The 17,084-nt window shown below is 46.6% G+C and overlaps 1 protein-coding gene across 5 annotated transcripts in view; it reads left to right on the forward strand.

Annotated features, from left to right (window-relative positions):
* The window catches only part of LOC106602955 (protein Smaug homolog 1), a 92,396-nt gene that overhangs the window by 46,243 nt on the left and 29,069 nt on the right, over nt 1-17,084 (forward strand). For all 5 annotated transcript variants that reach the window (XM_014196013.2, XM_014196030.2, XM_014196049.2 and 2 more), the window contains one exon: nt 11,396-11,980. In XM_014196013.2, the coding sequence (XP_014051488.1) occupies nt 11,396-11,980 (585 nt within the window). The remainder of the gene's footprint in view (nt 1-11,395; nt 11,981-17,084) is intronic.

Consider the following 17,084-nt stretch of genomic DNA (forward strand, 5'->3'; position numbering starts at 1 on the left):
AATATTCTGACGTTTTTACATTTCAATCTCAAGTGAACAAAGATGCGTACATACAGGATGTTAGGCCAGCAGCACCTTATTTCTTTATGAAGGAGAGAACGGACATACAAATGCGTGCTGTTCATTTGATTTGTTTACATCTGGTTGTATTGTTGCTTTCATATGCACATTTGATTTGTGTTGCTTTCATATGCACATTTGATTTGTGTTGCTTTCATATGCACATTTGATTTGCTTAAGGTTGTGTTCATTAAAACCTGCACTAGGGAAACTTTTACCTCATGGCCATATGGTGCCATCTTTTATGTTAATGTTATTATTTGAATGTTTATGCACACAAAAAGTGCATAGTGCTGCTAATTTTATTTGTTTGTTGGTTTTCAATATAAAACTTGGTGAAATGATTTCAGTGTTTTCAGTGTATCAGTACTTTTAGAACATTTCCAGCACATTTGAACAATAACGCGATAATACTGATAACCGTGATCATTTTGGTCACTATAATCATGATATGAAATTTTCATACCGTTTCATGTGTATATCCATACATTGGTAGTTTACGATGGATGTCACCTGTAGTGCATGACTATTTTTAGTCCAGTAGTTTAGAGCATATGACCTCAACAAGGAACTATGTGTCTAACCAGCGGTGGTTTGGGGATGCAGCAGTGGCTCGGTCCCTGCTCGGAAACTGCACATTCTTGAGCTAGGACCTGTGGTATGCTAGCGCATTCCTCTCTGCTGAGCTAGAGAGTCCACTCAGTAAGGAAGGGATATGGGTGTGGGGCTTTTTCTGTTTTTCTTTCCTTTTTATTTCTCCCCCATCACTTGTCGTTCTTTCTTCTTTTGGCGAAGGTTTTGACCAGTTGGGAGTCCCATAGTGTGGCGCACAATTGGTCCAGTGTCGTCCGGGCCGCCATTGTAAATAAGAATTTGTTTTTAACTGACTTGCCTAGTTAAATAAAAAATGTAGGCCTACATTGAACACCACACATGTGCTGCTACTGTAGACTGAATGACAGAACAGCTATTTCCATGTTAAAGTGTTATGAGATGCATTTTCTCCATTGTTTTTGATGATAGGCAACTCTGGTAGGCACACATTATGATCAAATAGCCACAGTAGCCTACTTGGCCGCTGTTAAAACTGTAACTTAAAGCTGGTACAGTCTCACTGTTCACAGGAAACACGCGCCGGAAGTTGCACAGAATTTTCAATGTTCAAGTTTGCGCTCAGCAGACCTGAAATTTGCTCAGTGCTGAATTTTATTTGAGGGAACATTTGCTCTGGGCTACTTTTCATTGCCTTTCCCCCCCTTCTCTCAGTCCATCGGCTGGATTTAAACTCCTCCCGTTGCTCTTTTGAGTGAGCTTTTCTGAGGGAGCTGGCGTTAGTCACCACTAACTCTTCCTGTGGCACTTTTCTACAAGCTGGGCCATCATCGTAACTGGTCACTGCCATTCATTCAGTAACATTAGCATACACCCCCAGGGGCTAACTGCACCTAACGGCTAACCCTGACTTTGTGAAGTCAAGCGTTACCCGGTAGCGCCTGGGCCCTGTTTGTTTTGCTAACAGGATAAATACAGAACAGTAGGCTTAGGCCCCATAAACCCGGCTCTCTGCTCTGTCATGAGGTAAACTTCAGACGGAAAACAGGCAGAGCTGAGTGGATGGGGCCGAGATGGGGGTGGTGGTGTGTGTGTGTGTGTGTGTGTGTCTCTGTCTCTCATCTCAGCCAGTTAGAGAAATCACTTTTGTAATTCATTTTCCACAATGACTCAACATTATTCCTAGACTATTTTGGTTGGATTGACATGAAGAAGTGGTTGTCTGTCTTCGGTCTGTATAGAAGTCGTGCTTCCCAAGCTGCTGAATTGGCATCCAAGCCCATCTGTCATTTGGTGTCTCAAAGTTTGATTTAATTAAAAGGGCACACTTGGCTAGTCCAGAATGGGCCTGGTGTGCACACCCAGTGACCACCTCGTCTCTCTCGCTCTCGCTCTCCTCCAACAAGTCAGTTCTGAAATTTCTGCCCTGCTAGAGCTGCCCCAGTCAACTGTGCTGTTATTGTGAAGTGGAAATGTCTAGGAGCAACAACGGATCAGCCGCAAAGTGGAAGGCCACACAAGCTCACAGAACGGGCCGCCGAGTGATGAAGTGCGTAGCGCGTAAAAATCGTCTTTCCTCGGTTGCACCACTCACTACAGAGTTCCAAACTGCCTTTTGGAGCAACGTCAGCACAAGAACTGTTTGTCAGGAGCTTCATGAAATGGGAAATCTTAACGCTACAGCATACAATGAGATTCTGGACTATTCTGTGCTTCCAACTTTGTGGCAACAGTTTGGGGAAGGCCCTTTCCTGTTTCAGCATGACAATGCCCCCGTGCACAAAGCGAGATCCATACAGAAATGGTTTGTTGATCGGTGTGGAAGAACTTGACTGGCCTGCACAGCCTTGATCTTATCCCGATCATTGAATATTCCCTGTTTTGTCTGTTTTATTTGGTTGTCACCCACTCTCATTTTGTCTGATATTGCACAGATTTGCAGCTGATCTCCTTGCACATTGGTGTGGGAGTAACAATCCCTGTATGGCTGACCTGGGATGCAACCCCTGTCCACAACAGCACTTCATACCCACAAAGCAGCGTCCATTATCCTACCAAAACCATGCTCTAGGTTGGGCTCGGAAAACAGTACTTTAGGTCTCAGGGCGGGTGCCATCACCACAAGATGGCTACTAGAGCTTTGTCTCACTTATTCTTTCCTTGAATACTTGCATCCTTGAATACTTGCATCCTATCTTCTCCTCCTCCTATCTCCTGTACTGTATCACAACTGTATAGGAGAAGGTACAAGGGCCCTCCCCTCTGACCTTCTTCTCCAATGGGTTTTTAGGAGAGGAATTGAGGAAGGATGACTTAAAGAGCCTAGCACTCACCTGTCAACTAGTTCACGTGCTACTACACTCATTGACTTCCTCTTTCTCCGCATCAACCTCGGCAGCCAGCAAAGCAGACTGTAAACTGAGTCAGTCTAGCACCCACAGAATTTATTTTGTGGGTATTTAATCCTGCTACATTGACTCAGATTATACAGTCGTTGGCCGAGTAATACTGTGGGCGGCGTAGGAGGTGAAAGGGGTGTGACTAGGGCGGAGGTGAGCTGCAGGTGAGTACTAGTAGCCACTGTGATGTCATCAATACCGTAAGTGTATCCGCTGCGGGAGGATCTTCTCCTACAATTTTGTGCTGATTTGCTTCATTCTGCTACACTCACTGTCCTCCTCCTAATTAGTATGGCTCAGCTGTTCCACATTGTGCCAGTGAATTGAAGGTTAACATTGGCCTAATTAAACTGACGCATTTGGCAATATGCGCCTATAGCTTATTTAATTAAACCCTGGCTGTTGATACAGTAGTTTACCTAGGCAATAGATAGCAAAGCAGGGCATCCCCGAATCCCAATGGCAAGTTCACTTTCTCATCCATAAACGCATCTCAAGTGCAAATACTGTTCAGCAGCTCAAATCAGCAGGATGGGGGGCATTTTTATTAGGAGGGACGTCTACCATGGATCACTAAAATAAGGATTATGATCCCACTTTCTCAAATTTAAATATTATGGTGACACCTATACATTTGTCAGCAAAGCACGCGTTATTTGTGTAGCCTATTATCGTTTTTAGACATGACGTTGAAATAAAAACCTCCACTCCAGGCTTCCGTCATTAGTCAACTGAATGAGTCAAAAATGAAGAATTACAGGGGGCAGTTTGGGGGGAAAAAAACGAATCCCGTGTGAATTGTCCTCTGTAAAAACGCTGATGCTTGGATAATAATGACATAACCAACGTCTCTAGTATTACTAGTCCTGTCCGAATAGGGCTAGATAATACGGCAAAGAATAGGTTTATCAGAGTAGAGTGCGCAGCATCATCTCATGGGATGTCAAGGCCAAGCACAGCAGAAATACACTGAAAACTTCTAGTTCCTACACATCACCTTCTATATTCAAACAAAATAAGCTTTTTGTAAATTGACAAGCAAATGGGCAGCATCATACTCATGCCAGTCCTCTCTAGAATACACAATTAGTATTCCTAGTAGGCCATTTCAGCGTGTTTTGGGAGTCGACAAGAGTCAGGGTCAAAAATCCTGGAGTCGATCACCCCTAGTATGAGGGCTTGGTATCATAGAAATATAATCTATAGAAAGGACTTGGTACCTTTTTAACCCTGATTTTATTTCTATGGTTGGTATACTGTCTCTAGTCTCTGCTGTACTGTCCATGGGGGTTGTGGCACAAGACCCGCTGGGAGGCAGTTGGGCTGAGCTCAGGGAGTGAGAGAACCACACATGCCTTTGAAAAGTGGCCCCCATGTGAAAAACATGTTTATTCTCAGAGCAAAGGAAGCACCCTTTTTGATGAGCGACATGGTTGATCAAGTCACACTAAGGCATTGAGTAAAAGTTGTCATTTTGTCTGTCTGCTACTGTGTCTTTCTGTCTGTCGCTCTCACTCTGTCCATCTGCCTGCCTGTGTGCTGACCCATACCTTTCTTCTCTCTGTGCTCAATCATAATCAATTGTTGAGGGGAAAAATATATATTTTAGGCAAAAGAGAAGGCTGTCGGCAGGGGAGGGATTGTTTGTGTGTGAAGAGAAATAAACCAAACTATGGCCCAATGTAGGACCTTACAAAGCTACACCCTTGGCGGTAGCAACAGTGTTTTTTTGCTGGGCACCCCTGCAATGCAAAGTTCACCAGGCAGGCAGCACAACATTGTTTCACCTAGAAAAGGCCAGAGGAGGAGAGCGACTGGGAGGACAGAGGAAGCTATTATAGAGTGAGAAAGGCAGAGACAAAAATGAGGAGGAACAAGGGAGTTTTAGAGACTGATGGAGTGTGAGAGAGAAGCAGTAGGTGGGGGGTAAAAAAAGAAAGGGAGAGGGGGGATTACGCTGGAAGGAGCAGCTACTCACTGTTTCCATACCTCTTTCACAGCCCCTCCGCTGTGTCTGCTCTGCTTTTCTTATTATTTTTTTCCCCCTCTTATCTCTCCCTCCTTTTTCTGCTGGAGTTGGATGAGTTTAGCACTTCTACCCTGAAGGGTCAGCGCGGGTCGTGATAGGGGGAAGAGTGAGTGAGAGAGAGGGAGGGACGAGGGAGAGACACAGACTTCAGAACTCACCCAACTCCTCCTTCATTGCTGCATTCCTCTGGGTTCACTAGCGTCGTGTTTCCCAAGCCTAGCAGCCCCACTTTGACCTCTGAACTCTGAACGCTGTGAACTGACATCTTGACAGGCAAAGTCTGGGCATTTTTTTCTATTTCTCCTTTCCATCTCTGTTGTAGAGGAAGTGTTCTCATCCTCTTTGAGACTCGCCCATTTGTTGTTGACTCTTGTTCTTCCGAAACCCCGGGGTGCGTCTCAATAGTATTTTGTTCAGTCTCCTTGTCTTACAGTTGTACTCTAACTGTAATGATGTGTCAACAAATTCCCACAAGTGGGGCATATGCAGGAGAGGATACCACTTTAGAGTGAAATGCCTTTCTTGCAAACTCAAAGCAGAAACATTGTAATAATCAATAACAATTTATTACTAGAAAAAACACTATGAAATACATAAAGTTAGCATACTACAGTGGGGGGAAAAGTATTTGATCCCCTGCTGATTTTGTACGTTTGCCCACTGACAAAGAAATGATCAGTCTATAATTTTAATGGTAGGTTTATTTCAACAGTGAGAGACAGAATAACAACAAAAAAATCCAGAAAAACCCATGTCAAAAATGTTATAAATTGATTTGCATTTTAATGAGGGAAATAAGTATTTGACCCCCTCTCAATCAGAAAGATTTCTGGCTCCCAGGTGTCTTTTATACAGGTAACGAGCTGAGATTAGGAGCACACTCTTAAAGCGCCCGCAAGGTCCCCCTGCTCAGGAATACATATACATGCCGTCTGAAGTTTGCCAATGAACATCTGAATGATTCAGAGGACAACTGGGTGAAATTGTTGTGGTCAGATGAGACCAAAATGGAGCTCTTTGGCATCAACTCAACTCGCCGTGTTTGGAGGAGGAGGAATGCAGCCTATGACCCCAAGAACACCATCTCTACCATTAAAACATGGAGGTGGAAACATGCTTTGGGGGTGTTTTTCTGCTAAGGGGACAGGACAACTTCATCGCATCATTTGACGGGGCCATGTACCGTCAAATCTTGGGTGAGAACCTCCTTCCCTCAGCCAGGGCATTGAAAATGGGTCGTGGATGGGTATTCCAGCATGACAATGACCCAAAACACACAGCCAAGGCAACAAAGGAGTGGCTCAAGAAGAAGCACATTAAGGTCCTGGAGTGGCCTAGCCAGTCTCCAGACCTTAATCCCATAGAAAATCTGTGGAGGGAGCTGAAGGTTTGAGTTGGCAAACGTCAGCCTCGAAACCTTAATGACTTGGAGAAGATCTGCAAAAGGAGTGGGACAAAATCCCTCCTGAGATGTGTGCAAACCTGGTGGACAACTACAAGAAACGTCTGACCTCTGTGATTGCCAACAAGGGTTTTGCCACCAAGTACTAAGTCATGTTTTGCAGAGGGGTCAAATACTTATTTCCCTCATTAAAATGCAAATCATTTTATAACATTTTCGATATGTGTTTTTCTAGATTTTTTTGTTGTTATTCTGTCTCTCACTGTTCAAATAAACCTACCATTAAAATTATAGACTGATCATTTCTTTGTAAGTGGGCAAACACACAAAATCAGCAGGGGATCAAATACTTTTCCCCCACTGTATATACAGGGAAAAAAAGTAAATTCCAATACCATATTTATAATGTGCAGGGATACTGGAGTGATGGAGGTAGATATGTATAGGGGTAAGGGGAATAGGCAAAATGATATAAGATAAACAGAGTAGCAGCAGCTTGTACAGTGGCTTGCGAAAGTGTTCACCCCACTTGGTATTTTCCCTATTTTGTTGCCTTACAAGCTGGAATTAAAATTGATTTTTGGGGGGGTTTGTATTGTTTGATTTACACAACATGCCTACCACTTCCAAGATGCAAAATATGTTTTATTGTGAAACAAACAAGAAATAAGACAAAAAAAAACAGAACTTGAGCGTGCATAACTATTCACCCACCCAAAGTCAATACTTTGTAGAGCCACCTTTTGCAGCAATTACAGCTGCAAGTCTCTTGGGGTATGTCTCTATAAGTTTGGCACATCTAGCCACTGGAATTTTTGCCTATTATTCAAAGCAAAACTGCTCCAGCTCCTTCAAATTGGTTCCGCTGATGTACAGCAATCTTTTAAGTCATACCACAGATTCTCAATTGGATTGAGGTCTGGGCTTTGACTAGGCCATTCCAAGACATTTAAATGTTTCCCCTTAAACCACACGAGTGTTGCTTTAGCAGTATGCTTAGTGTCATTGTCCTGCTGGGAGGTGAACCTTCGTCCCAGTCTAAAATCTCTGGAAGACTGAAACAGGTTTTTCTCAAGAATTTCCCCGTATTTAGTGCCATCCATCATTCCTTCAATTCTGACCAGTTTCCCAGTCCCTGCCGATGGAAAAACATCCCCACAGCATGATGCTGCCACCACCATGCTTCACTGTGGGGATTGTGTTCTCAGGGTGATGAGAGGTGTTTTGCGCCAGACATAGCATTTCCTTGATGGCCAAAAAGCTCAATTTTAGTCTCATCTGACCAGAGTACCTTCTTCCATATGTTTGGGGAGTCTTCCACATGCCTTTTGGCGAACACCAAATGTGTTTGCTTATTTGTATCTTTAAGCAATGTCTTTTTTCTGGCCACTCTTCTGTAAAGCCCAGCTCTGTGGAGTGTACGGCTTAAAGTGGTCCTATGGACCTCTCTGCTGTGGAGCTATGCAGCTCCTTCAGGGTTATCTTTGGTCTCTTTGTTGCCTCTGATGAATGCCCTCCTTGCCTGGTCTGAGTTTTGGTGGGTGGCCCTCTTGGCACAACGGCAAGGGGGATGAATTATTTTGCAAGGCACTGTATATGAGTGTGTGTGTGTGTGTGTGTGTGTGTGTGTGTGTGTGGTAGAGTCAGTATAAATGTATGTGTGAGTTAGCAAATGATGGAGTGACCGTGTGTAGGGCCCTGTGAGTGTGCATAGAGAGTGCAAAAATGTAGTCTGTGTAGCTACTGTATTTTGTTAGCTATTTATCAATTGTATTGGTTGGGGATAGAAGCTGTTCAAGAGCCTGTTGGTGTCAGACTTGATGCACCGGTATCTTGCCGTGCGGCAGGGGAGAAAATAGTCTATTACTTGTGTGGTTGGAGTCTTTAATGATTTTCCGGGCCTTCTTTTCACACTGCCTGATATAGAGGTCCTGGATGGCAGGGAGCTTGGCCCCAGTGATGAACTGGGCTGTCCGCACAACCCTCTGTAGCGCCATGCGATTGAGGGCGGTGCTATTGCCTTACCAAGCAGTGATGTAGCCAGTCAATATGCTCTCAATGGTACAGCTGTAGAAGTGTTTGAGTATTTTAAGGGCCCATGCCAAACTTTTTCAAACTCCTGAGGGGGAAGAGGCACTGTCGCGTCTTCACGACTGTGCTTGTGTATGGACCATTTTAAGTCTTGGACACTGAGGAACTGGAAGCTGTCTACCTGCTCCACTGCCACCCTGTCGATGTGGTCCATGATCAGCTCTTTGGTCTTGCTGACGTTGAGGGAGCGGTTGTTGCTCCGGCACCACACTGCCAGGTCATTGTCGCTGGTAATCAGGCCTACCACCGTCGTGCCAACAGTGAATTTGATGATGATTGTGTGTGTGTGTGTGCGCGCGTTTTCACAACTTTTGCATTCTAGGTTATTGGTGTGTGTCTCCGAGCACAAGGTGAATGGATACCCTTTTAAAAAGCACTGAACATAATCCCATGTTAATAAAGCTTGATCAATGTCACTCTCCCTCCCGGCTAGACAAGGAATGGATGAATGGCACTGACACTCGGAGACAGAGGGTGGAATACCTGCCACCTCAAACTGTTTTTGTCTGTCATCTATATTTGAAAGTAGGGAGGACATGAAGGGGGATAGAGCAGGGGGAGGGAGGCAAGAGGAACGTGGAAGGAGGACGAGAGAGTCCCAAAGATGACTAGGCTATTGTATAAGCTGCCTGCTGCTCCAATTCAATACTAAACCTTGAGGGGGGGCGTGAGAAGGAGGAGAGAGTGAAAAGCAGGCTAAAGAGTCAAGAGTGAAGAAAAGAGTGTGTGGAGCATTGTAGACAGTAGGACAGCCATAGGAGATTGGGGGGAATAGTGAAAGCAAGAGCAAGGGAAAGAGCAGGCCTCAGTCCAAGTCAAATGGAGGGCTCTAAATTTAGGAGAAAGGTGTTACTGGGGGTCATGAGAATAAACTGGGCCTTAAGGCCAGAGCCATAGGCAGTAGACACAGCTCTGGGGCGGGCACCACTATATTTGTATTTATTAAAGATCCCCATTAGCTGCTACACTACACATAAAACAAAAGATATAACAGTACATCATATAACATTGTTACACCACTACATCAAATCACATTTTATTAGTCACATACGCCGAATACAGCAGGTGCAGACCTTACAGTGCCGGTACAGAGGGGGGGTGCCGGTACAGAGTCAATGTGCAGGGGCTCCGGTTATTTGAGGTAGTATGTATATGTAGGTAGAGTTATTAAAGTGACTATGCATAGATGACAACAGAGAGTGACAGTGGTGTGGAGGGGGAAGGGAGGCAATGCAAATAGTCTGGGTAGCCATTTGACTAGATGTTCAGGAGTTTTATGGCTTGGGGGTAGAAGCTGTTTAGAAGCCTCTTGGACCTAGACTTGGCACTCCGGTACCGCTTGTCGTGCGGTAGCAGAGAGAACAGTCTATGACTAGGGTGGCTGGAGTCTTTGACAATTTTTAGGACCTTCCTCTGACACCGTCTGGTATAAAGGTCCTGGATGGTAGGAAGCTTGGCCCCAGTGATGTGTACTGGGCGTTCGCAGTGCCTTGCGGTCGGAGGCCAAGCATTTGCCATACCAGGCAGTGACTCAACCAGTCAGGATGCTCTCGATGGTGCAGCTGTAGAACCTTTTTGAGGATCTGAGGACATGCATACAGTACCAGTCAAAAGTTTATTATTATTCGGGGCATTGTACAAGGTGTCAGAAACGCGATGGCATCACACAGTTACTGCAGATTGGACGGCGGTACATTCATGATGCGAACATTCAACTTTCCATCTCATCCCAAAGATGCTCTATTGGATTGAGGTCTGGGACTGTGTAGGCCACTCAAGTAAACTGAGCTCATGTTCCAGGTGATATTTTTTGCACTCCTCAATTGTCCAGTGTTGCTGATCGTGTGCCCACCGGAGCCGCTTCTTTCTTGTTTTTGGCGGATAGTAGTGGAACCTCCAGTGTGGTCATCTGCTGCAACAGCCCATCCGTGACAAGGATCAACGAGTTGTGCATTCCGAGTTGCCATTCTGCACACCACTGTTGTACTGCGCCGTCATTTGTCTGTTTGTGGCCCGCCTGTTAGCTTGCATGATTCTTCCTGATAAACTCAGTCACCGTATCACTATAATCATTGACATTATTCTCCGAAGCTATCCGGAACATATCCCACGGATCAAAATCTTGAAGCGTGGATTCTGATTTGTCAGACCGCCGTTGAATAGTCCTTAGCACTGGTGCTTCCTGTTTGAGTTTTTGCCTGTAGGAAGGGAGGAGCAAAATGGAGTCATGATCAGATTTGCGGAAAGGAGGGCGGGGGAGGGCCCTGTAGGCATCCTGGAAGTTGGAGTAACAGTGGTCGAGTGTTTTTAGCAGCGCGAGTACTACAGTCGGTGTGTTGATAGAACTTCAGCAGATTTTTTTTTCTCAAATTTGCTTTGTTAAAATCCCCAGTTACAATAAATGCGGCCTCAGGATATGTGATTTTTGCATAAAGTCCAGTGAAGTCCTTTGAGGGCCGTCGTGGTATCGGCTTGAGGGGGGATATACATGGCTGTGACTAACTGAAGATAATTCTCTTGGGAGATAGTAAGGTCAGCATTTGAGGTATTCTAGGTCGGGTGAACATACAGGAACTCAAGCCTTTTGTTATCACGATCATATCGTTCATTCTAGCGGGAGATGGCTCGGCAGACTTTTTTTTCTGACTTAGGAATTGTGGAAAGGTATCTGGCTGAAAAATGAGTGTGTAACCAGCTGTATAGACGACAGCCGGCACTAATGGAAAACACTGCACATTTGCTATCTGTAAATTCAAAAAGTCACACCATTCTGAATAAGCCATTGTTATGTGTTACTGTAGATTCCTGTATTAACCATTCCTCTCTTTTTCTCTTCCTTCCTTCTCTCTCTTCCTCCCCCAGTGGTGATCAGCCAGTGGCAGGGTGAGCCCAAGGAGCACGTCATCTCCCTGGTCCTCACCCACCTGCCCCTGCTCAAGCCGGGCAACGTCGAAGCCAAGGGCGAGTACATGCGCCTCCTGCCCCGCATCCTGGCACACACCATCGAGCACGGCCGCCATCTGGAAGAGTCGCGCCAGCTCCTCTCCTATGCCCTCATCCACCCGGCCACCTCACTGGATGACCGAGCCGCCCTCGCCCTCTGGCTCAATCACCTGGAGGAACGCGCTGCCGCCCGGGCCGACTCGTTGGAACGGCTGCCCCCCTCCCCAGCCTCGCACCATCAGACGCCCCCCTCAACGCTCTCCTCGTCGGGTTCCAGTTTGGGTTCCTCTGTGGGCCACCTGGGTCACCTGTATCCCCACCAGCGCTACGGCTCAGACGATCGGCTCAACGGCTGGCAGGGGTCGAGGGACTCCGGGTTGGGCAGTGGATGGCAGCAGCAGGGGCAGGGAGGGTGTGAGAATGGTGGGCACCTGGCTCTCTACCCGTCCTCGTCGGTACCTGGGAGTATCAACACGGTGGGCACGGGCGGCAGCAGCAACACCAGTGAGTGGCTCTTCTTTTTCGACTTCCAGCTTTTTATAGCGAAGTCCCAATTGTCTGACATGGCTTCCTTTCTTCCTTTCCTCTCCTGGTTTACTTTCTATCTGGAGCAGCACTGATCTGAAAGGAGTCCAATCAATCAAATTTATTAATTAAGCTCTGTTTACATCAACAGTTGTCCCAATGTTGTCATAGTAGTAACTAACATAAAATGGGCATAAAATAAACGCCTGAGTGGAGTCCCCACATCCGGTTTTCAGGGAAAAAGGAAGCTAGGTTGAAGGTAATGTGTCCCTGAAAACCAAATACATCTGGTTGTTGTTGACCCCGCTGAGGGTGTCACAGTATTACCCTGGCCTAGACCAGCAAAGAGTTAGGTTAGGTTTGAAGACCTACCCAGGCCTTTCACCGTCAGTTGTGGTGAATTAAAGGGGACAAGGAAAGGAAAGGAAACTGTGTTATGATGTGGCCTCCTCCACTTGTTGTTGTTGTTTTGGATTGGAACACTCACTCTTAGCAGCTCACTCAGCAGTTTGCATGTGCTTAATCAGGGTTCCTGATGCTGATGAGAGTGCGGTCTTTATTAAACAGACTTGTCTCGCCTCAGGACACTCTGAAATTATAGTTTACAATGACACTTTACACCACTTTAGTTGTGTTAGTAACCTTTTCAAATAAAGTGGTGTCAAAGTCTCAAGAGTCTAGATGACCCCCCCCCCCACACACACACACACACAGTTTTCCTGTTGTCATTGCAGACCTTAGAGAGCTATTTATAACTTTTAAGGAATGTCCAGATCAACTAGCCCATGTCAGCTAACGTTTTTTAGCTAGGTTTTTTAGCCCGTAGGTTTTGTTGTAATGTTTGAGTGACTCAAATATCACATGAGTGCATATAAGATATGGCAAAATCGAATTGCAGGAAATTAGCTTTAAAATGGCAAAAAAAGAGGTGTGTGAACAGTTTGTGTTATGAACAGTTTGTGCTTATGTCACGTCCTGACCATATACTTAGGTTTTTTTGTATTATATTTGGTCAGGACGTGGCAGTTTTGTTTGGTTAATTGGGGTTGGGACTCTCAGTTGAAGGCAGGTGTTGTCTATCTGCCTTTGATTGAGAGTCCCATATAGTGGGGTGTGTTTGTTTGATTTTTGTGGGTAATTGTAATTTTGCACTGTGTTTCGTTTCACCTGTGAAACTGTCACCTTTCTCCTCTGAGTGTTTATTTTGTTTTGTCGTTTCCATCTAAAATAAATATGATGTGGAACAGTCAACCTGCTGCGTATTGGTCATCGAGTGATTTCGACATATCTTCCGATGAGGGAGAATACGAGGAACGTGACAGAATTACCCACCGACAACGGACCAAGCAGCAGAGGAAGGAGCAGCACAAGGAGAGGCACCAGGAGAAAGGCTATCTGGAGTCATGGACTTGGGAGGAAATCCTGGACGGGAAAGGACCATGGACTCAAGCTGGGGATTATCGCCGCCCACAGTGGGAGATCGAGGCGGCGAGAGCTGAGAGGCGCTGGTATGAGGAGAGGGAGCGCAACGGACACGGGAGGCAGCCCCACAATTTTTTTTGGGGGGGGCACACGGGGAGATTGGCGGAGTCAGGTGGTAGACCTAAGCCAACTCCCCGTGCTTACCGGAAGCAGCGTGGTACTGGTAAGACACCGTGTTATGCTGTGGAGCGCACGGTGTCCCCAGTGCACGTTCAAAGCCCGGTGCGCTACATACCAGCCCCCCGCAAGTGCCATGCGAGTGCAGGCATCGAGCCAGGGCGGATGGTGCCAGCTCAGCGCGTCTGGTCTCCAGTGCGCCTCCTCGGTCCAGGTTATCCTGCGCCGGCGTTGCGCACTGTGTCTCCAGAGCGCTGGGAGGGTCCAGTTCGCCCAATGCCTGCTCTCCGCCCGTGCCGGGCCAAAGTGGGCATTCAGCCTGGAGTGTGGGTAAAGAGTGTCCGTACCAGAACTCCAGTGCTCCCCCACAGCCCGGTTTATCCTGTGCCTCCTCCTCGGACCAGGCCTCCAGTGGGTCTCCCCATCCTGGTTCATCCTGTGCCACCTCCCAGGACCAGGCCTTCAGTGGGTCTCCCCAGCCTGGTGAGTCCTGTGCCACCTCCCAGGACCAGGCCTTCAGTGGGTCTCCCCATCCTGGTTCATCCTGTGCCACCTCCCAGGACCAGGCCTCCAGTGGGTCTCCCCATCCTGGTCCGTCCTGTGCCACCTCCTCGGACCAGGCCTCCAGTGGGTCTCCCCATCCTGGTCCGTCCTGTGCCACCTCCTCGGACCAGGCCTCCAGTGGGTCTCCCCATCCTGGTTCATCCTGTGCCACCTCCCAGGACCAGGCCTCCAGTGGGTCTCCCCATCCTGGTCCGTCCTGTGCCACCTCCTCGGACCAGGCCTCCAGTGGGTCTCCCCATCCTGGTTCATCCTGTGCCACCTCCCAGGACCAGGCCTTCAGTGGGTCTCCCCAGCCTGGTGAGTCCTGTGCCTGTGCCCAGGGCCAGGCATCCATCATGTCTCCCCAGCCTGGTGAATCCTGGGTCAGGGCCGTCGGAGGATCCGACACCGGGGTGCGGCCCAGAGGATCCGACACCGGGTGCGGACCAGAGTATCCGACAACCTCTTGCGACCCGGGACTGAGGGGAGCTGCCTGTGACCCAGAACCGGGTGAGTCTGGTCACAATTCTAAAATAAAGTTGATTAACTATGACTGTGATGATTCTGCCTACAACCCAGAACCGAAGGAGTCTGCTTACAGCCTGGGACCGACGGAGTCGGCCCACGAACCAGAACCAAAGAAGTCTGCCTACTGTCCTAAGCCCAACAGGTCTGTCTACGGTCTGTTGGACAGTAGGCCAGAACCGGAGCCACCTCCAATAGAGGTGGGTTGGGGAGGGGGGGTGTAGCACTGTGCCGTCGTTGACGGCAGCCACCCTCCCTTCCCTCCCTTTAGTTAGGAGGTTAATTGTGTGTTGTTTTTTTTTTGGTTTTGTTTTTTTCTGTTGGTTTTGTGCATTCAGTGTATGCACCTTTAGGGGGGGGTAATGTCACGTCCTGACCATATACTTAGGTTTTTTTGTATTATATTTGGTCAGGACGTGGCAGTTTTGTTTGGTTAATTGGGGTTGGGACTCTCAGTTGAAGGCAGGTGTTGTCTATCTGCCTTTGATTGAGAGTCCCATATAGTGGGGTGTGTTTGTTTGATTTTTGTGGGTAATTGTAATTTTGCACTGTGTTTCGTTTCACCTGTGAAACTGTCACCTTTCTCCTCTGAGTGTTTATTTTGTTTTGTCGTTTCCATCTAAAATAAATATGATGTGGAACAGTCAACCTGCTGCGTATTGGTCATCGAGTGATTTCGACATATCTTCCGATGAGGGAGAATACGAGGAACGTGACAGCTTATACCCATAGAAATAGACACTGGAGGATGTTCTCCAATGCTGGAAGGGGGGGCTGAGTGAAAATGTTTTGGAACCCCTGTTCTAGAGCACCCTCAGCCAGAACCAATGCTGTAAGGCCCGTCACACAGGTAAACTCCAAAGAAACCCAAGTCAGCCAGCCACTAGCCACCTCTGACAAATAGCCGGAAAATGTCTACCCGCTATGTTGAAGTCTAAAGTGTTAGGTCGGTGTGTAGGCCCTATGGCCCAGCACTCCAAAGCTATTCAGATTGAACATATCTGTGGTTAGAGCAGGATATTTCCAGTTGAAGAATGCAAGGGTCTTTTTTTTTCTCAGATGAAGGAGACAGCTGGAGATATAAATAAGGACACATTTAAAGCTCTGGGCCCTGCGCAAGATCCTCTTTTTTGGTTTTACTGTGCTTGGGAGTTTCAGAAGTCCATCAGTCCATAGCACAAATGAGCGATATTTATTTTTATTTGTTATTTTTTTTACAACTCTAATCTAGAGTTGCCCTTCTTTTAGCCAATGGTCAGTCACCACAGGATTAAAGACACTGCATGGTCAATTCAATGTCTGCATTGGCCGTGCAGCATTTACGGTGATACGGAAGTCGGGGATTTCATACTTCTTGCGCTTTGCGGAGCAGCGCAGAGCTGTTGTGAAGGAAGTTGTCAAGGAAGAGTTTGTGTTTATACAGGACCTCCCGCCCCCATCTACCATCAACCAATCATGTCAAGGCGGAGCTATACGGAGCCCTCCGCATTGTTGCAAAATTTCGGAGGCGCACGGCGATGTGGTACTGAGCTCAATTTAGCCTCGGTGTGACTCTGGAGGCTCCGAAATTGCGTCACACCCTCCAAACCGAGCCTCCGACCACATTTTCAGAATCAAGCATAAATTGTCTCAATGTGTTTGAATTGGGCTTGCATTCAGCAGTGCACAACTTTGTGGAATGTTCAGATAGAGATATGTTATGTAGAACAAACATGCCTCTATGTAGAATAAGGAATCATGTCAGCTCTATTCGCGACATTTCTATCTGCAACGTCCCTCAATGTTTGCTTACTGAGTGTGGCCCTAGTAATCTTCGAATGAATTGACTGTTAGCCAGGGCAGTTTATTATGGTGGTTAGGTTAGAGATTTAGTGGCTAAAGGTTTTTCATCTTATGCCCAAATTAAGTAATTCTCTCTCTTTTGATTGTATATTTAATCATTTATAACAGTTAAGTCATAGGGTTGTTTATAGGCTACACAGGAAGTGTTTAGGAATGAGATTTTATTGTTCAATATAGTTTATAAACAAAGGAATTGTTGATTATGGCAAAATGGAAATTGTGTGTTGAAAAATATGGAAATTTGACCCATAGAATGATCATTCTCTATTTTTATGACTGGACCATAGTACTCTGATTGGCATATTCATAGTCTGCCAATCATAGAGTACTATGGTCCAGTCATAAAAATAGAGAATGATCTTTCTATGGGTCAAGTCTCCATATTTTTCAACAATGCAATATTTCTACACACAATCCCTCCTGTCTGTCTCTGTCTCCGTCACACCCCACATGCGTACCTCCCTATCGCCATCCCAGGCACCACGTCCCATCCCTTACCCATGTAAGGTAGCCTTTGTGGAGAGTCTGTATTTAAGGAAAATGGCTAATATTTAGGGACTGGAACTTGTAATGT

The sequence above is a fragment of the Salmo salar genome, chromosome ssa01, assembly GCF_905237065.1.
Source record: "Salmo salar chromosome ssa01, Ssal_v3.1, whole genome shotgun sequence".
Lineage (NCBI taxonomy): Eukaryota > Metazoa > Chordata > Actinopteri > Salmoniformes > Salmonidae > Salmo > Salmo salar.